This window comes from Salminus brasiliensis, chromosome 1 (assembly GCF_030463535.1).
Source record: "Salminus brasiliensis chromosome 1, fSalBra1.hap2, whole genome shotgun sequence".
NCBI lineage: Eukaryota > Metazoa > Chordata > Actinopteri > Characiformes > Bryconidae > Salminus > Salminus brasiliensis.
This window is the reverse complement of record NC_132878.1, coordinates 2907594-2929852: the sequence shown is the minus strand read 5'-3', so window position 1 is coordinate 2929852 and position 22259 is coordinate 2907594. Positions and strand designations below refer to the sequence as shown.

Genomic DNA, 22259 nt, shown 5'->3' with positions numbered 1-22259 from the left:
GTTCAGTTAAGATCAGATCAGTTCAGATCAGATCAGATCAGATCAGATCAGATCAGTTCAGTTTCCTTTAATTCAGCTCATCAGTTCGTATTAATTCAGTCTGATTCTGTTCAGTTCACTTCAGTCAAAGACCTTCGGCTCCGAGTGATTCCTGTGCCTGTGTTACGTTGCAGCTCTGTTGTCTGTGAGTCGGTGGCCATTGTGTTGTTGAACTTTGTGGAGATTTGTGGAGATTTGGGGGTATTTGGGGGTATTTGGTGTCTATTTTCCCCACATAAGAGTGTCCAGTGGAGCATGAAGGAGAGATTAGATGTTTTGGAGCTGGTTTCATGTGCTCGTGAAGGGCGCCAGAGCTCTCAGCCTTTTTTCCTCAGCTTGTTACTTCTTTCTTCTTTTTTTGCGCAGTTCCGGTGCCTTTTATTTTTTTCGTCTATCATTTGGGATCTCGTTGGCACTTTTCTTTCACAACCTCCTCACCCATTTGTACTCTCCAAAAAATCTCAAGAATAAATGAATTTTAAATTTCTTTATGCTAATTCTGAACAGTCTCGATGTGAAAGCAGGTGTTAACCCCTTAAACAACATGCCAGTCCACACTTCAGTTCCTCACTCTCAGATTACACATTACTGTTACAGCAGACGCTGAATAATGTGTAGTTGTTACTAAGGATGTGTTATGGGACCGATACTGCAGGTCCATGCTTCCTTTGTGTCCTTCAGTTTTTTACGAGCCTATCTGTGATATATAAGAGTTTCTTAACATGACAAACCAGGGCTAAACCCACCTGGATCAGCCTTACAGAGAAATCTAACAATTTCCTGTAGGGTTCCAAATGATAGATAGATAGATAAATAAATAAATAAATAAATAAATAAAGTGCAGATATTTAAATTCACATATTTAGTTTTGATATTTTTGCTTTTCTGGAGCTCTTTAATAAATAGTTCTGTCTGATGCCGATACCAATATCACATCCTTGTGCATCCCAAAGACTTGCTTTATAGTTTATTCTATATAGTGAATAATTAATAGTAGTTACTGCTTCATTAATATTGTTTACTAAATAATGAATAATAGTTCGAATATTCTATAGTGAATAGTGAATAATTAATACCACAGTACATACTGAGCAATTCATAGTAGATAATAGATCATTCAGAATAGTTACTGAGGGTTTGTAGTAGATACTGAATCATTCATAGTGGGTACTGAATAATTCATAGTGGATACCAAAACAATTCACAATGGATACTGAAAATTCATAGTGGATACTGAATAATTCTTAGTAGATACTGAATCATTTATAGTGGATACTGAATAAGTGTGTGGATACAGAACAGTTCATGATGAATATGCAATAATTCATAGTGGATCCTGAACAGTTTGATGTAAATGCTGAATAATACATTATAAAATAAATCAATAATCAATTTTAAAGAGTTTAAGGTTTGTAACGTGTCTCCTCTGCTCTCTCTCTTTCTCTCTCCGGTGTGTGTGTGTGTGTTGGCAGGGCGATCGTGAAGACTGTGTGAGGTTTGGACGACGGCCGAGAGAGAGATGAAGTGAGCGTCCGGCGGCTCTCCTCACACACTCGCCAGCACCAGCAAACCTGTAGCATCCTGCCCCTGTGCCTCTCTGTGCCACCACACACACACACACACACACACACACCACTACCCTACAGAGCGCCATCAGACTGTAAGTATACCTCAGCTTCCAACACACACACAAACACACACACTGATGTATACTGTATAAACAAACAGTACTGTGCAAAAGTTTTACCCCTCCTTTGTAAATCAGAGTGCAGAGCTGCAGATCTGCTCAGTAAATCACTGATATTAGAATAAACACTAATATTATCACTCCTACAGAAGGTGGTGGAGGTTCTCCATCACTGTGTTCATCATTAGAACATCTCCAAAGTTCTCCTCTCTCATGGAGTCTAGTATTATTTAGAGTTCTCCTCAGATCAACACCTGGTTTGGTGGTAAATCAGGGCTTAATGATGGTAAATCAGGTGAGCTGCTGCTGCTGCTGCTGCTGCTGCTGCTGATGGAGTTGAACACATCCTCCACGCTGTGCTGGCTGGACTGGGGGGCGTCCAGGAGAACCCTGGAGGAACCGAGCTCTGTTCTTCAGACTAGCTCACCGACAAGATCTCACTACTTTCTTTCTTCAGAATGAGAAGCTCTTGTTTCTCCTTTTTACTGGATTTATGTTCAGCTGCTTTATCTGTTCTGATGAGATCTGGAGCTTCTACTGTAGAACTCTCTCACTGCTGAGAGACTTTAACCCCTTCACGCTCCAGGGCTTATTACACACTAGGGTTTATCACTCAGTAACTACAGGAACATCTGTAAAGTGGCGGGACACCAGCCATTTAGGATGTTAAGTAGCGTATATGTATATAGGGGGCTAAAACCTCTGCACAGTATTGTATATAGTTATCACTGTTCTAACAAAATAGCATGCTGGGATTTTTCCCGGAATTTCTGACATAATGTAAATCCGGTGGTTTTTAGATTGTATAAAGAATTTCAACAGAAATGTTTCACAATCCATTTATTCCACTGAAAGTTCAGAAGGCCTTTCCTTCTGCTCCTCTATTTAAACCATTTGCTCTTCTGCTCATTGTGTGAACACCTCATGATGAATGGACCAATCAAAATGCTCCAAAATGACTCGTTCCACGTCTCATTCATAAACCCACACGTGAGCTCAGGGGAACAAAAATAAAATACAAGACAAACAGAGGATTCATTTAAATGCTCTCGCATTACTCCAGACCACACAGTATACACACCAGAGTACACACCAGGCCAACAGAGTGTGTTTCTCTATCACACACACACTTAAACATCCCCCCTTAAACATCCCCCTTAAACATCCCCCTTAAACACCCCTACAGACATTTCCACTCATCCACGACAGCATGCATATAATATATATCCAGAACAATGTAATTTCTAATAGTGGATAATTCATAGTAGATACGGAATAATTCATAGTAGATACGGAATAATTCATAGTAGATACTGAATAATTCATAGTAGATACTGAATAATTCATAATAGATACTGAATAATTCATAATAGATACTGAATAATTCATAGTAGATACTGAATAATTCATAGTGGATACTGAATAATTCATAGTGGATATGGAATAATTCGTAGTAGATACTGAATGATTCATAGTGGTCACAGAATATTTTTTGTTGGTACTGAAAAATTCATAATGGATACTGAACAATTCATAGTGGATACAGAATAATTCATAGTAGATACTGAATAATTCATAGTGGTCACAGAATATTTTTTGTTGGTACTGAATAATTCATAGTGGATACTTAATAATATATAGTAGATACCCTTGTGTAATTACACGTTCATCAACAGTTTTAAATAAAACAATTAATTCAAGTGCATCTAATTACTTTACTATAACCTGCAATACACACACTCCTTAACACTCCACAACACTGTATAATGTCTGTTTATATTATCTTTATAACAGTTTTATATATATATTTTCTACTATTAGCATCACTTAGTATTGTTACTGTACCTTTCAGACTGATATTTACATGTAAATGTTCTGATTGGCTGACCTCACTCAACAGTGAAACAGGGTATAGTCGTTAAGCTGGGATATGAACTTCAGCAAGAATGGGTGGAGCTACACTGCTGTTATAGGCGAATATGCTCAGGGCTCATATCACAGAGTTCACACACTATACTACACCAAAGGAGGAGCTCGTATCATGGAAAGCCAGTTTACTTCACATTTTTAACTTTAAAAAAAAGAAAAGCAAAAGAAGCAAAAGTTTGGGTACCTTGTAGGATCAGGACTTAGTAACCCCCCTTCTCTGGCGAGTATCACAGCTAGTACACGCTTTCTGTAGCAGCTCTTATTCAGGGGATTGTCACCCCGAAGTCTTCAAGCTCTGTGAGGTTCTTGGGTCGTCTTGCTGCTCTGCTCTTATGAGGTCTACCCACAGATGTGTGATGATGTTTAGGTTGGGGGACTGCGGGGGCCACAGCTAAACCTTCCTCTAGCTCCTCTTGAGGTAGTCCATTGTGGATTCTGAGGTGTGTTTAGGATCTCAGCTTGGACGGTGAGATGTTAGATGTTTACTTCCAGAATTTGCTGATGTTTCACTTCCTCTACCGGTGAAATGTTTCCTGTGCCACTGGATGCAACACAAACCCAAAGCTTGATCCACCCACGTCCCCGTTTAACAGTTGGAGAGGTTTTCTTTACATGAACCTCTGCACCCTTTCGTCTCCAAGCATAGCCCAAACATCTGTTTACACTAAATGGACAAAAGTATTGGGACACCTGCTCATTCATGGTTTCTTCTGAAATCAAGGGTATTAAAAGAGCTGATCCTGCTTTTGTTGGAGTAACTGTCTCTACTGTCCAGAGTAGAAGACTTCCTACTAGATTTTGGAGGAGGAGCATTGCTGTGTGAGTGTTAGCGATGTCAGGATGTTGGATGATGATCACCACCACCCCACCTCATCATCCCAAACTCCCCAACTTATCCCAAAAGTACTGGATGGAGCTCCACCACCATCATCATTCCACAGAACACAGCTCCTCCACTGCTCCACAGCTCCTCAATGCTGGGGGTCTTTATACCCCTCTAGCCCACGCCTGGCTTTAGGCAGCATGGAGCCAATAGCTTCATCAGTGTTGATCTGCTCCAGAGAGTCCTATTCTATTGGCAGTACTTCTTCTCTACAGGGTCTAGACAAGCTGTGTGTGTGTATTTGCACATCTGCGTCAGTAATGGGTGCAGCTTAAAGTAGCTGAGTGCTTTTATTAGAAGGGGTGTCCACACACAGGCCTTTGAGGCTGAATGCAGGAAGGTCCTCCATGAAGAGCATGTATTGGTGCAGGTGTTGCTGCACAGTAGAGCAGTGCACCACCACTCCAGAGCCGGCTAAATCTTCCTGAAGGTTCTTACAGGGCTTCTGATTGGTCTTTCTATGAATCCTACCAGCAGTTCACTCAGAAAGCTTTTTTATGGTCATCCAGATGTCGACTTGACCTCCAGCGTTCCTGTTAACCGGCATTTCTTAACAACATTAGAAACCGAGGGAACGGCTTCCAGAAAACTCTCCGCTGTCTCCTTATAGTCTTATCTTGCTTTGTCTGCCTTGCGGAGATCAGTTAATCTTCTACTCACTTAATTATTCACAGTAATCGAAATTTTGACTAGAGGTGCCCAAACATTTGCATGCCAGCGTCTACAGGGAAGCACAGCTGCAAAAACAGCCCACTTAAAATTCGCTGTAGAAAAAGAGGCACGGCAAAAACCAGCCTGTTTCATTTCTGGAGATAAAGAGAGGTTGTGTAAAAGTGAGTTACGACTCGCGCACATCCCTTAAACGAGGCTGTGTTCCAAACCGCACATTACCACACTAAGTAGTGTGTTAAAAAATAGTGCATCACTATTAGAGGTGCGTTCATTAATGCAGCGGGTAGAGCTGAAGCCTGTGGTTTGGGAGGTAGGCCTCAGTTGCCCTGTTATTGACATACATCATCTGCTGGACCATTCAGGCCTTCAGATGGTCATTTTTTAACAAACATAAAATAATCATGGACTTAAGTGCACTTGTTCCGGCACATATTCCACATTCAAACACTGTCCAGGAATTTGGGGAATTTTTCTGCGCAAACACACAGGCGTGTATTCAGCCCTTTTCCGGTCCTTAAACAAGATGTCCATGGATCTCCAGATAAACACTCCACGAACACGCCTTCAGCAACACAACACAGCAATTACGCGGACAAAAGTATTGGGACACCTGCTTAGTCACTGTTTCTTCCTGCTTTTGTTGGAGTAACTAAGTCTCTACTGTCCAGAGAAGAAGGAAGGCTTTCTACTAGATTTTGGAGGAGGAGCATTGCTGTCAGGATTTGATTGCATTCAGAAACAAGAGCGTTAGTGCGGTCAGGAGTGTTAGATGATGATGATGATGATGATCACCACCCCACCTCATCATCACCAACTCACAACACAAAAGGACTGGATGGAGCGCCACCACCATCATCATCTTCTTCCACTGCTCCACAGCTCAATGCTGGGGGTCTTTATATACCCCTCTAAAGCCCACGTCTGGCATTATTAGGCATTAGGCTATTCTACTGGCAGGACTCTTGCAGGACTGCATCTGTGTCAACTTCAAGTAGCTGAATAATGCACTCGCTAGAAGAGGTGTCCACAAACATTTGGACGTTGGATAGTGTATTTAGAGACACACTCAAGTACACTCAGCTTTGACAGATTTTCTCCCAAACACACACACACACACACACTCACACTTTCTTTCACTCTGTCTTTGATTCATCTGCGTAACCTTCAGAGTTGAAGAACATTTCCAAGAGATGGCGACCTCTGTCATTCTCGCTTCGCAAAGGCCGCATAGCAGGAATTCTGTTGTTTGCGATTTTTCTGTGAGTCACGGGATTGAAGTATTGAAAAGTGACTATAATCAGATGTTCCAATGAGTCTGTGTTTGCTTGCAGAGGCTTGTTTTCATAACCTCTTAGCACGTCTCTAACATTTAACTTTCTGCCTAACTGAGGGATGCTGCTAATTTGACATTTTTGGTTTGATAATTATGCGCCGTTTGCGGAGACGGGGCTCTGTCTAATAGTCTAATGATAATTTGGTTCACCAGGAGGTGTCAGAGAGCTAAAAGGGAGACTTGGAAGTGCAAAAAAACCTGAGCTTTTTTGAACGTGACGTGTTCTTTTGGAGAACAGAGCGAGCACGGGCGGGAAAACGAAAAGGAGAAAGACAAGGAGTGAACTGATTGTGCTTTCAAGTGCAACGTGAGAGAGAGAGAGTGTGTGTGTGTGTGTGTGAATGCTTGAGTGTGACTCAGTGAGATGAGTTTTCTCAGAGAGAGAGAGAGAGAGAATTGATGTCACCACTGTCTACAGCAATTAATATCAATTTTCAGATGTGTTTGTGTTCTCTCGGCGAGACTCGCAAACACTTTCAAAGCCTCGCCGCCATGAAAGATGAAGAGCCGCGTCCAAAAGTAGACATTTTGTGCCCCGTGTTCAGTAGTGTTTGTTTGGATGGTTGGGTTTTCTCAGATGGCCTCCAACATGTACGGCGTCAGAGCGGGCCTCCGAAGGCTTCTGAAAATAATCCCCGGCAAGAAAGAGAGAATTTTTCATGATAGCAGCGTGGCCTGATGATTTATTTTTGGTTTTAATTCATTTTTGATGCAGAATGGAAACACATGCCTCCTGCACAAACAACCATAAAGTAAACTAGACGCCGGCTCAGAGCAGCTCAACAGTGCCACCTGTCTGCCGAAGGCTCCTCAGCTTGAACCGGCCCCCGGCTGCTGTTTGGCAGCGGTTCTTTTTAAAACGGACTGAACCGCCTTAAAAAAAAGGACGCTGAGAAGTCTGTTGGCTGCTTTTGGTACCACCAGCATCAGCCTGCTGCTTTTGGGGTGGGATATAGAGCTGAAAGAGGGGACTTGACACAGTTTTGATATGACTATATGGTTTTACTATTGTTTTAAAATGAATATTCTGCTCCATTCACTTTTAATACAACTCTGTATATACTTCTATACATCTCTCTCTCTCTCTCTCTCTCTCTATATATATATATATAAATATTTTAAAAATATTATATATAAAAAATATTTTAAAAATATTGTATTAATTTATTTGTCTCCAAAATGGCAAATTTTGACAGAAATCAGTGTTCATAAATTTAATTTTTTAGGTCCATTTTATTCTATTGGTCCAGCCATCATGAAATCTGGACACAGTGTAAAGAACTGTCAGATAGATAGATGTAGGTCACTATATATATATATATATATATATATATATGTGTGTGTGTGTGTGTGTGTGTATATGTGAAAAGATATTACACAGAGTTGTGAGTCTATGAGTCACAGGCCTTAAATCACCCCGGTGCCCCACATATAGCCTAATGACCTATATTTATATATGAATACATATTTATTACACATTCTTTCACTTCTGTCTATCTGTGTCTATCTATCTGTGAGATTATTTGTCTGTCTGTCTGTCTATCTATCTGTCTATCTGCCTGTATGTCTATCTATCTATCTATCTATCTGTCCCTATCTGTCTATCTGCCTGTATGTCTATCTATCTATCTACCTGTCTGTCTGTCTGTCTGTCTATCTGTATCCCTATCTGTCTATCTACCTGTCTGTCTGTCTGTCTGTCTATCTGTATCCCTATCTGTCTATCTATCTGTCTATGTACCTGTATGTCTATCTATCTGTCTATCTGCCTGTATATCTGTCTATCTGCCTGTATGTCTGTCTATCTACCTGTCTGTCTGTCTATCTATCTATCTATCTATCTATCTATCTATCTACCTGTCTGTCTGTCTATCTGTATCCCTATTTGTCTATGTACCTGTATGTCTATCTATTTGCCTGTATGTCTATCTATCTATCTATCTATCTATCTATCTATCTATCTATCTATCTGTCTATCTACCTGTATGTTTATCTATCTGTCTATCTATCTATCTGTCTATCTATCTATCTATCTATCTATCTATCTATCTATCTATCTATCTATCTATCTGTCTATCTACCTGTATGTTTATCTATCTGTCTATCTGTCTGTCTGTCTATCTATCTATCTATCTATCTATCTATCTACCTGTATGTTTATCTATCTGTCTATCTGTCTGTCTGTCTATCTATCTATCTGTCTGTCTGTCTGTCTGTCTGTCTATCTATCTATCTATCTATCTGTCTATCTGTCTATCTACCTGTATGTTTATCTATCTGTCTCTGTCTGTCTGTCTATCTATCTATCTATCTGTCTATCTATCTGTCTGTCTATCTATCTATCTATCTATCTATCTATCTATCTATCTATCTATCTATCTATCTGTCTATCTGTCTATCTATCTGGACTTGTGGTGTAATCTTGACTACTGTACGTTTCAATGACCTGCCTGACTGAAATCCTCCTCCTGTTATAACTCACACAGTGACACCTACCATGTTTGTTCAATGTCAATAAGGTATCGAATCTAGTGGCAGAAATTTGAATAGTCTGCAGGGGGAAACACTGTGCTACTGTGTGTAAGATCTGCATATTGTTTGCATACTAAATAGGGAACATATTTGATTAAATAGGGAAAAGTCTTTAAGATTAAAGCTACTATTATATATCATATAACTCCATCTGTTCTCTCATATCAGACAGTCCGGAGTGTGGGCTGTATCTGAGTACACTGTAGGGGTCAGTTAGAGCCGTAGCTTAAAAATACAAACAAACCTGCTTTAAAATGTTAATTTTAACTTTGGACAGTAAGTTTAGAGAAAGCAACGTACGACAGTTAATCTACTTTCAAAAATAAAATAGCAGTTTTTTAATGGTATAGAATCTATAATCAGCTATAATGAACTTTCTTGTTCCAAATTTGTGGAGAAAGTGGGAAAGCAAGGTTTAGCTACTCTGGATGCTTAATAGGAGCGTTTTAAAAGCTTTTTCTTTGCAAAAATGTCCTTGAGATTAAACCTCAGGTCACCTTGACTTATTATTACTACACTGTATATATTTAGAAGTCTCCCGTTATGAATCATACAGTCATCCACTATGTTTGCTCAGTACCAATGAACTAAATCAAGCACAAGGACACAAACTCTGAATGGTAGAATCTCAGTTTTTAAACCATTGAAACCATTTCAGGCAACAACAACAAAAAAACCACACAACACCGTTTTTGGGAAGTCTAGCTTCTTTTAGCTACTCTGTGAAGAAACCTGAGTGCACACCATTGGGATGATTTGAGGCTTTTTCTTCAGCCATAACGTCTTTTAAAATTACACCACAAGCTGTCCAGTTGCCTTGACTTGCTACTAAATGATTCAATGACCGGATGACTAAACACACTTTTTTTTCTTTCCTGTTATGAATCACATGATGACATAGTGTAGCGTGTTTGCTCAATACCACTGAACTGAATCAAGCATCCGAGCGCACGTTTGAATGGTAGAATCTCAGATCAGTCTCCAAACCCCTTTTTTAGGCGAAAGCAAATTAAGACTTGGGGGGGAAAAACAAAATGCACTGTACTTTTGGGAAGTTCAGCTGCTTTGTGTAAGACTTGCATACAGAAAAGGAATTTCTGAAGCTGAACTGTATTCAAATCCAGCTCCTTCTTACTCATCAGCATTTGCATTTTTCTGTGTGCCTGTTTGCCGTGCAGGTGACATCAGTTGCAAGGGGATGACCGAGCGCATTCACAACATCAACCTTCACAACTTCAGCAATTCTGTACTTGAGACCCTCAATGAGCAGCGAAACCGCGGGCACTTCTGTGACGTGACCGTTCGGATCCATGGCAGCATGCTGCGAGCCCACCGGTGCGTTCTGGCTGCCGGGAGCCCCTTCTTCCAGGACAAGCTGCTGCTGGGCTACAGCGACATCGAGATCCCGTCCGTGGTGTCCGTTCAGTCCGTCCAGAAGCTGATCGACTTCATGTACAGCGGCGTGCTCCGGGTGTCCCAGTCCGAGGCGCTGCAGATTCTGACTGCGGCCAGCATCCTGCAGATCAAGACGGTCATAGACGAGTGCACACGGATCGTCTCGCAGAACGTCGGAATCGCAGCTCCCGGGAGCTTCCCCGTCGTCCCCGGAGATTCGGGACAAGACACGCCCCGCGGGACGCCCGAATCTGGCACGTCTGGCCCCAGCAGCGATGCGGAATCGGGATACATGCAAGCGACATCCCAGCAAGGGCTGGACCGGGTGTACTCCTCGCTCTACTCCAGCTGCACTGGCTTAGGGTTGCAGAACGGCACTCGAGGAGGCGAGCGCCCGCACTATGCCAGCGCTTCTGGGGCCACCGCTGGTGGCTACGATCCGGCTTTGCCACTTCAGCAGAAGGAAGGCGGTCAGGACCCAGCTTGGATCACTCGCATCCACGAGCGCTCTCAGCAGATGGAGCGCTTCCTGGCTTCCACGTCGGAGAGCACGCACTGCCGCAAGCAGCCCAGGCCTGTCCGGCTCCATACAGGCGGAGGAGACAACGTTCACATCAAGCAGGAGCAGGGAGACGACTACAGCTGCTACGGGCTGGACGAGTGCCGGGAAGACAACGAGCAGACGGAGGGCGTTGACAGCGAACCGAAGGGGGAAAGCTTCGACTCGGGCGTCAGCTCATCCATTGGAACCGAGGCCGACTCTGTGGAGCAGCAGCAGTACCTGTCTGGGTTTGGCCGGGACAACGGCGCCCACGGCGAGGGAGGAACACCCGTGCAGATTGAAGTCACCGACTCGTCCCCGGAGCAGACCCAGGAGGCCATGGAAGATAACAACGGACAACAGCAGAACGCCGTCAGTGAAGTGGCCATGCTCCAGCCGCCGCCACCCAACCCTGCCGGGCCCCCGTCCATACCCGGCGGGCAGCTGTACATTCGGCCTGGAGACACGCTGGCCAGCAACCTTCGTATGCCGCTGACTTTGACCAGCAACACACAGGTACTTTCAACTACTTGTTGTTTTAATCATTTAATCGCTGTCAGCCAAAAACCCTGTATCTCCATTTTAGCTGTTTTTTTACTGTTCTTTTTATTATCAGAATTTCATGATGAATGAACCAATAGAAATGCTCCAAAATGAAGAGAAAAGACCTTTCGCATGACAGCAACCATTGTTAAAGGGTCATTATTGTATATTTTCTTGTATTCGAGCTTATTTTAAGCTAGACAATTCAGTTTCATCATTATGTGCTCTTTAAAATATACTGTAACTATCTAATTTATTACATTAGCTATATAAATCGATCTCATCTTCATCTACACCAACATTGGCCAGATATTTACGACAGCAGTCCTGAGATTGGATCCCTTTTCAGATATGAGGAATTCTGTACATTCATTTCATTTTAAACACATCCTCAATAGGCCCTTATTAACCAAGCACTCTTAAGAAGCCATTTCTTCTTAGATGTGATCAGTTTAGGAGGACAGTGGGATCCATCATTATCATTATAACACAGATGTGTAAACGGGAGCAAATGGATGCTGAATGAGCTGTGAAGCAGTGGAACTGTGTTCTCTGGAATGACGGATGGTATACATCAAGTACTTCTGGGAAGAGTTGGGGATGATGATGATGGTGATGATGTTGCTGAATCCCATCAAAACCTGGTGTCCCAAAACTTCTGTCTATTTATTGTATCCAACATTTCCTATGTGCAGGTCATGGGAACCGCGGGCAACACCTATCTGCCCACGCTCTTCGCCACGCAGTCGGCCAGCGAGAACAAGCCTTTCCTCTTCAGCCTGCCCCAGTCCATTGGCAGCCAGCAGCCCCAGTTTGTGGCCGTGCCGCCCCACAGCATGCCGCCGTTCCCCAGCGGCCTCACCGGCGTCCCTCCGCCGTCCGGGGCCCAGCAGCAGGCCGGCGCAGGGGTGGGCCAGCAGGGCGAGAAGAAACCTTATGCCTGCACTCTCTGCTGTAAAACCTTCACTGCCAAACAGAACTACGTCAAACACATGTTCGTGCACACTGGTAAGCTCCTGGTCTCCTCTCTTATTTCCCCGGCCTCTGCAATGTGTGTGGCCCTGAAACGCCTCCTCTTACAATTTAGTTTTAGTGGAGAAATTCTGTCAATATCACCTTTGTGTTCCTGAGTGGTTGTGGAGATGTTTTATTGTGATTGGAATTTGGAGTTTTTGTTGAGGGTTGAGTCTTGTTTTGCTGAAGGGCAGCGCTCATAAGGATGCATGGCACCTTCTAAAGCCTTTCATAGTCTCTATACAGAAATGTAACCTCAATTGTCTAGTAGAGAAGAAGTACTACCAATAGAATCGGTCTGGAGCAGATCAACATCATGAACCTATTGGCACCATGCTGCCTAATGCCATATGTGGACTAGTAGAGGAGTATATAAAGCCCCCCAGCTTTGAGCTATGGAGCAGTGGAAGACCTGTGTTCTCTGGAATGATGGTGGAGAAGCTCCATCCAGTACTTTTGGATGGGATAAGTTGGGGATGATGAGGTTAGGTGGTGATCATCTATCCAAATCCTGATCTAGTCGCTTAATGCAGTCAAATCCTCACAACAATGCTTCTCCAAAATCTAGTAGGAAGTCTTCTTCTTCTTCTTCTTCTTCTAGTCCAACAAAAGCAGCCTCTTTTAATGCCCTTGATTTCAGAAGAAACAATGAATGAGCAGGCGTCCCAATACTTGTCAATATAGTGTAGCAGGAATTAAAATAACCTACAATGTAAATGTTTGGTGGCCTCCGCTGGAATGCGGTTGTGTATGTTGAGTTATTATAGCCGTGTATTGCGCTGGCTATCTGAGGCTGCAGAGCGTACAGAGGAACCAGATGGTAATCATTGATAGATCTGGGTGGTTTTTCCTGTATGTGCAGTGTGTTGCAACATCCTTGTCTGCATAGGCAGAAGAAATTAGACAGAAATCCAGAAAGGTATTGTTTCTGGGAGCGTTTGCCAAAATGTCCAACAATTATGATTAATTCATTAATTCAAAATGATTTCAAATGAAAATCTGCACCAAGCAGGAGAGCGACTTGACTTTCCCCAAAGCATCTTAACCAAAAGACGAATCCTCCGTTAAACGGACTGTCGTTTCCCGTTAACCCCTTCACACTCCAAGGTTTATCACACACTGAGGTGTATTACTCAGTAACTACAGGGACTTCTGACCGAACTCCTGAGGCTATTCTCTGCTAACAGAAGTTTGTAAAAACACTTTCGGACCGCCGGCATGACATAGGTAGTTTAAGGGGTTATTCATTGGTCAGTTACTGACCTTCGAATGAACTATCTCACCTCTCAGGCATGGTGTGCATTTCCTAGGTATCAGGCAAAAGATTTGTATCTCAATTTCTGCTGTTTTTCTTCTTCTTTTTTGTTTTGTGAATAGATTTTTTTGTTTTTCAAAATTCAGAATAAAAAATACAAACGCATTGACGCACCACAATGAGGCTGAGAGAAACAAGAAATAAGTAAAATAACTATATAAATAAAAAAGAATACGTTACATGAGATTTTTACAAATTTACATCACACACAGCTTTTCTAACAACATTTCAATAGACTTTTTTCCACTTTTCTTCATAATATCTAATCGTGGTTGGTGTGGCGCAACAGATAACACCACCACCTATCATTGCATTACAGCAACACCATGTGGGAGACCAGGGTTCGATTCCCGGTCTGGGTGACTATGCTGTGCTACACCAATAAGAGTCCCTGGGCAAGACTCCTAACACTACATCGGTCCACCTCTGTAATACCAGTAACCTTGTAAGTCGCTCTGGATAAGAGCGTCTGCTAAATGCCGTACATACATACATATCTGAATCTGTCGTTCTTTATATTGGATCAGAATTTCATTATGAATGGACCAATATAAATGCTCCAAAATTACTTGGAATAAATTCTTTCTACATTGACTTCTATTGAAAGTTAAGAATTTTTTTCCTCCTCCTGTAAAGTCACATTTTTATAGATAGCGATATGAAGTATATTATTGAAGCCGGCGATATACACAAGCATTCCCATGTTATTATTTAAGTCTATGGGCGTTTTCCTCTGTTATATGAATTACTGCTGCTGAATAATACAACAAATAATATTGAAATACTACAAATAATACTAAAATACTACAAATAATACTAAAATAATCGGAGTAATGAGGGCGTTTAGCTGCTTTAGGCTTTCAGACAAAGCATTTTCCATCCGAATTTACACCAGAGTTCTCCAAAGCATCGGCAACACAGACACAGCTTGCCTCATCACATAGCGGAGAGTTTTTGCGGCTGTGACTCCGTCACCTCGGCCTAAGCCGCAGAACCTCACAAATGTGAAGAGCTCTCTTCTGAAGTCACCTCAGGTCAAGTGCTTCTTACCGTCACGTCTGGAACCCAGAAGTGGTCATGTTCACGATTCAGACTTCACTATTTAGAGTAAAAGAGCACAATAATTAGCACATATCAACGCTCTATTAACCATAATTAACAGTCATTAAGGCAGCTCTTGATCACAAACCGCGCCCGCCTTCTCGTGCGAACTAGATTGGCTAAATTTGATTAACAGATACGGCTGTGTTTGCTGTGTCTAATATGCCAGAGACATTTTTAAACTTCAGAAAGTCACAGCAGGGTGTCGAGAGGCTTTCAGAAACTTCAGAATGTCAGAAATCTCTGAAATATCACTTTTTAAAAGCTGTACAGTGTGTGGCTGAGGCGCTGTTCAGGCCTACCTGCTTCCTAAAGCTTCTACCTCTACTGTTATACACCTAACACGCCTTCACAGCGTCGCTGCTTCACCTTTTAGCTTTATTAGCTTCATACATCTGATTGCTGATGTTTTAAGTGTGCAGTAAATAAACAGCAACTGTGTATTAAAAAGAAGCGTGTCTCTATAAAAAATTTCATTTATTTACACTTAGAAAATCTAAACATTCTGTAACTTGGCCGAGGATTTCCAAAGTTTTGCAATGGCTGTCTATTATATTTATAATATAAGCAGAAATATTTATCACATATATAATACATAGTGTGTCACCAAGTGCCATTGTGTTGTCCTCAGCTTCAGCAACTTCTGGAGCAATAAACAAATCTAGTTCTTCTATTTTTAGTTCTTCATTATTTGTACATTTCATAAAAATCTCTATTGGTCCATTCTGAACAAATCAAGCATTTAAAATTGCTTAGACCGGTCTTTCAGCTGTCTTACCACAGTCACTGACCACTGACTTTCTGTTTATTAGGATTTATTCTAATGTTATATAGCATTAATAACAGATAGACACTCTCACTGACCACTGACTTTATGTTTATTTGAGTTTATTCTAATGTTATATAGCATTAATTACAGGTAGACACTCTCAATGACCATTGGCTTTGTGTTTATTTGAGTTTATTCTAATGTTATATAGAGTTAATTACAGGTAGACACTCACTAACCACTGACTTTCTGTTTATTTGGGTTTATTCTAATGTTATATAGAGTTAATTACAGGTAGACACTCTCACTGACCACTGACTTTATGTTTATTTGAGTTTATTCTAATGTTATATAGCGTTAATTACAGGTAGACACTCTCACTGACCATTGGCTTTGTGTTTATTTGAGTTTATTCTAATGTTATATAGAGTTAATTACAGGTAGACACTCTCACTGACCACTGACGTTATGTTTATTTGGGTTTATTCTAATGTTATATAGAGTTAATTACAGGTAGACGCTCTCACTAACCACTGCCTTTCTGTTTATTTGGGTTTATTCTAATGTTATATAGAGTTAATTACAGGTAGACACTCTCACTAACCACTGCCTTTCTGTTTATTTGGGTTTATTCTAATGTTATATAGAGTTAATTACAGGTAGACACTCTCACTGATCACTGACGTTATGTTTATTTGGGTTTATTCTAGTGTTATATAGAGTTAATAACAGGTAGACACTCACTGTCCACTGACTTTATGTTTATAAGGTTCATTCTAATATTATATTGAGTTAATAACAGGTAGACACTCTCACTGAACACTGACTTTATGTTTATAAGGGTTTATTCTAATGTTATATAGAGTTAATTACAGGTAGACACTCTCACTGACCACTGACTTTATGTTTATTTGGGTTTATTCTAATGTTATATAGAGTTCATTACAGGTAGACACTCTCACTGACCACTGACTTTATGTTTATTTGGGTTTATTCTAATGTTATATAGAGTTAATTACAGGTAGACACTCTCACTGACCACTGACTTTATGTTTATTTGGGTTTATTCTAATGTTATATAGAGTTCATTACAGGTAGACACTCTCACTGACCACTGACTTTATGTTTATTTGGGTTTATTCTAATGTTATATCAAGTTAATAACAGGTAAAGGTGCACGTATTTGTCACTGTACAGCGAAATGTGTCCTCCGCATTTAACCCATCTGGTAGTGAACACACACTCACACACACACATGTGTTAGGGGCAGTGAGTACACACACACACCCAGAGAGGTGGGCAGCCAACTCCAGCGCCCGGGGAGCAGAGAGGGTAAAGGGCCTTGCTCAAGGACCCAACAGTTGCCGAGCCCGGGAATCGAACCCACAACCCTGTTATCGATAGCCCGGCACTCTAACCGCTGAGCCACCACTGCCCCGGTAGACACTCTCACTGGTAGACACTCTCACTGACCACTGACTTTATGTTTATGTGGGTTTATTCTAATGTTATATAGAGTTAATTACAGGTAGACACTCTCACTGACCACTGACGTTATGTTTATTTGGGTTTATTCTAGTGTTATATAGAGTTAATAACAGGTAGACACTCACTGACCACTGACTTTATGTTTATAAGGTTCATTCTAATATTATATTGAGTTAATAACAGGTAGACACTCTCACTGAACACTGACTTTATGTTTATAAGGGTTTATTCTAATGTTATATAGAGTTAATTACAGGTAGACACTCTCACTGACCACTGACTTTATGTTTATTTGGGTTTATTCTAATGTTATATAGAGTTCATTACAGGTAGACACTCTCACTGACCACTGACTTTATGTTTATTTGGGTTTATTCTAATGTTATATAGAGTTCATTACAGGTAGACACTCTCACTGACCACTGACTTTATGTTTATTTGGGTTTATTCTAATGTTATATAGAGTTAATTACAGGTAGACACTCTCACTGACCAGTGACTTTATGTTTATTTGGGTTTATTCTAATGTTATATCAAGTTAATAACAGGTAAAGGTAAAGGTGCACGTATTTGTCACTGTACAGCGAAATGTGTCCTCCGCATTTAACCCATCTGGTAGTGAACACCACATCGAACCCACAACCCTGTTATCGATAGCCCGGCACTCTAACCGCTGAGCCACCACTGCCCCGGTAGACACTCTCACTGGTAGACACTCTCACTGACCACTGACTTTATGTTTATGTGGGTTTATTCTAATGTTATATAGAGTTAATTACAGGTAGACACTCTCACTGACCACTGACTTTATGTTTATAAGGGTTTATTCTAATGTTATATAGAGTTAATTACAGGTAGACACTCTCACTGACCACTGACTTTATGTTTATTTGGGTTTATTCTAATGTTATATAGAGTTAATTACTGGTACACACTCTCACTGACCACTGACTTTATGTTTATTTGGGTTTATTCTAATGTTATATAGAGTTATTTACAGGTAGACACTCACACTGACCACTGACTTTATGTTTATTTGGGTTTATTCTAATGTTATATAGAGTTAATTACAGGTAGACACTCTCACTGACCACTGACTTTATGTTTATAAGGGTTTATTCTAATGTTATATAGAGTTAATTACAGGTAGACACTCCCACTGACTATGTTTATTTGGGTTTATTCTAATGTTCTATAGAATTTTACAGGTAGACACTCACTTACAACTGACATTCTGTTTATTTGGGTTTATTCTAATGTTATATAGTTTTATAACTTTTTATGACAGACTTTTACGCAGAGCTGTATGTTGTAACTGCAATGTGCTCTGCCCTGTAATGCTGTCGTATCATTACTATTGTTGCTGAAGTCTTTTGTTTAACTTCATTCCAGTAGAAGCTTTGCCTGCATGTATCCTTGTTTCCCGGCTGTTTTTCTTGGCAGCTGACTGAATGCGTGTTGGTCTTAAGTTACTATGTTAAAGTGAAAGTGACTTTCAAGTGTTCACTGGAATGTTATTTTTTTATTACATAACACAACGGTCAGACTTTGACCTCTGGTTAGTCATGGAGCACGTGGCCGTAGTTGTACCCTTCCATAAAACGGCTACAACACAGCCGAAGTGTTACTTTAATGGAACAACAGAGCCCAGTGAACTGGGGAGTGGATGGGTGAGGTTGTGTTGGGTCCGGCCTACATACGAAGCTTGGTGTGTTATATACACAGGAAGAGATAGAGCTCGTTTATGTGAGATTAAAGTCCGCAACACACGCCACTACTCTGGAGGATCAAAGGCTTCTGATGGGGCAAATGCGCATAATAATTAGCACTTCGTGGACATGAACCACTGGAAGATCTGCTCTACATTAATAAGGAGATCATATAACTTTCTAATTAACTCTGAATACTAATATGACCTTTTTAAACATTTCTCACTGAACCTTTAAAGAAATGCCACGTCACCACTCAGAGCCAACGGTTTCTCTTCTCTGGACCTTAAGAAAAAAAGAGAGATCTGTTATTCAGTTGGATCCAATTTAGTGTTTTTCTGTGCAGAGCTTTTTACACTGGATTGTGCCACAAAGCTGCTTTACAGAAAGTGTTATAAGGAAGGAAGTGTGGGTTTGGTGAAAATGATGAACCAAGAATTCTGAACCGAGTCAGGCACAATTAAAGCAGAAGTTCAACCATAACTCAACCAAGGCATGTCTGCACTGAAGGTAGACTATATGTCCAAATATGTGTGGACACGCCTTCTGATGAATGCATTCAGCTATTTTAAGTTGCACCCATTGCTGACATAGATGTAAAAATACACACACAGCTTGTCTAGTTCCTGTAGAGAAGTACTGCCAATAGAATAGGACTCTCTGGAGCAGATCAAAATGATGACCCTATTGCTGCCTAATGCCAGGCGTGGGCTAGAGGGGTATAAAGCCCCCCAGCATTGAGCTGTGGAGCAGTGGAGGAACTGGGTTCTTTGGAACGATGGTGGTGGAGCTCCATCCAGTACTTTTGGGATAGGATAGGGATGAAAACTGACTTTATTGGTTTATTCTAATAGTATATTAGGGTTCTACAGGTAGACACTCTCACTGACCAGTGACTTTGTTTATTTGGGTTTATTCTAATGTTATATAGAGTTAATTACAGGTAGACACTCTCACTGACCACTGACTTTATGTTTATTTGGGTTTATTCTAATGTTATATAGAGTTAATTACAGGTAGACACTCTCACTGACCACTGACTTTATGTTTATTTGGGTTTATTCTAATGTTATATAGAGTTAATTACTGGTACACACTCTCACTGACCAGTGACTTTGTTTATTTGGGTTTATTCTAATGTTATATAGAGTTAATTACAGGTAGACACTCTCACTGACCACTGACTTTATGTTTATTTGGGTTTATTCTAATGTTATATAGAGTTAATTACAGGTAGACACTCTCACTGACCACTGACTATGATTATTTGGGTTTATTCTAATGTTATATAGAGTTAATTACAGGTAGACACTCTCACTGACCACTGACTTTATGTTTATTAGGGTTTATTCTAATGTTATATAGAGTTAATTACAGGTAGACACTCTCACTGACCACTGACTATGTTTATTTGGGTTTATTCTAATGTTATATAGAGTTAATTACAGCTAGACACTCTCACTGACCACTGACTTTATGTTTATTTGGGTTTATTCTAATGTTATATAGAGTTTATTACAGGTAGACACTCTCACTGACCACTGACTATGTTTATTTGGGTTTATTCTAATGTTATATAGAGTTAATTACAGGTAAACACTCTCACTGACCACTGACTTTATGTTTATTAGGGTTTATTCTAATGTTATATAGAGTTAATTACAGGTAGACACTCTCACTGACCACTGACTATGTTTATTTGGGTTTATTCTAATGTTATATAGAGTTAATTACAGCTAGACACTCTCACTGACCACTGACTTTATGTTTATTTGGGTTTATTCTAATGTTATATAGAGTTTATTACAGGTAGACACTCTCACTGACCACTGACTATGTTTATTTGGGTTTATTCTAATGTTATATAGAGTTTATTACAGGTAGACACTCTCACTGACCACTGACTTTATGTTTATTTGGGTTTCTTCTGATGTTATGTAGAGTTTCACAGGTAAGCGTGTACTGAAGCATTGACGACTGTATTCTGGGTGAGGGGGGAACTCTGCATAAATGGGATTTTTCAGCGAGTCGTTCCTGTAAAGCTGTGGTGAATTGGAATGTGTAACTGTGACGAAGCTCCTCTCATTAACAAGTCTTGCCTTCTGTGTTTCTCTTCTGTGCAGGTGAGAAACCCCACCAGTGCAGCATCTGCTGGCGCTCGTTTTCCCTGAAGGATTACCTTATCAAACACATGGTCACACACACGGGCGTCCGCGCCTACCAGTGCAGCATCTGCAACAAGCGCTTCACCCAGAAGAGCTCGCTCAACGTCCACATGCGCCTGCACCGCGGCGAGAAGTCCTACGAGTGCTACATCTGCAAGAAGAAGTTCTCCCACAAGACCCTGCTGGAGCGCCACATGGCCCTGCACAGCACCGCCGCCGGGGTTCCTGGGGTCACCGGGGTCACCGGCGTGGCCGGGGTGGCCGGGGTGGCTGGCGTGGCCGGGGTCGCCGGGGTGACAGGCGGGGCTGGCGCCGGAGGCCCCGCCTCCATCCCGGTTCCCATGGCGGTGCCAGAGCCCGGGCCAGGCGTGGTGGCTTTGGCCATGCCGGTCGGAGCAGGCGGAGCCGGGGGTGGCGTCGGAGGCACAGGAGTGGGTGTGGCCACCGGAGTGGGCGTGACCGCCGAAGCCAGCTGCCAGGAAGGGACCACCTACATGTGCTCCGTGTGCCCCGTCAAGTTCGACCAAATCGAGCACTTCAACGACCACATGCGCAAGCATGTCTCCGACGGATAAGTACAAATCCTAAAAATCAACAAACTTCTTTTAAACGACAACAAAAAAAAAGAATGAAAAGAAAATGGCACTAGATTTTTTTTTCCCTGATATTGGGGCATGAAGAGAAAAATGAGTATAGACACTGGCACATTGAGTTTCCCAGAAAAAAAGAGGCGTTTTTGTTTTTGGTTTTCGTTTTATTTTTTGTTTTGTTTGTTTTTTTTTCTCGTCGTTGTTATTCTTAAAGAATAAAAAAAAAAGATGGTGGCCTTAAGGCTGTGTAGTTGGATAATGATCCACTGGTTGGATCCAAACTACTGGCCTCTAAATGTATGATTTCCTCAAATACTGATTTATGTGTTGAACACTACCGAAAGGCCTGCGAAAGATACAAACACACACACACACACAAACACAAACACATATAAATACAGATTGAAAAAAAAAACTTAGACACACACACACACACATATATACACACACACACATATACAGAAGCACAGACTACTAACACACTTACATACAGCAGAGTTATTTGTATGTATGTGTTTCTATGGCTGTGCTCGGTCGGTCGGCGGGCGGGCGGG

At 41.3% G+C, this 22259-nt stretch overlaps 1 protein-coding gene across 2 annotated transcripts in view; it reads left to right on the top strand.

The window, feature by feature from the left end:
* zbtb20 (zinc finger and BTB domain containing 20) overlaps window positions 1-22243 on the top strand; it is a 95964-nt gene extending 73721 nt beyond the window's left edge. For both annotated transcript variants that reach the window (XM_072692705.1, XM_072692704.1), the window contains 4 exons: window positions 1512-1699; window positions 10254-11527; window positions 12250-12562; window positions 21074-22243. In XM_072692705.1, coding sequence (XP_072548806.1) covers window positions 10274-11527; window positions 12250-12562; window positions 21074-21690 — 2184 coding nt within the window. In that variant the 5' untranslated portion in view covers window positions 1512-1699; window positions 10254-10273 and the 3' untranslated portion in view covers window positions 21691-22243. The remainder of the gene's footprint in view (window positions 1-1511; window positions 1700-10253; window positions 11528-12249; window positions 12563-21073) is intronic.
* The last annotated feature ends 16 nt before the right edge of the window (window positions 22244-22259 follow it).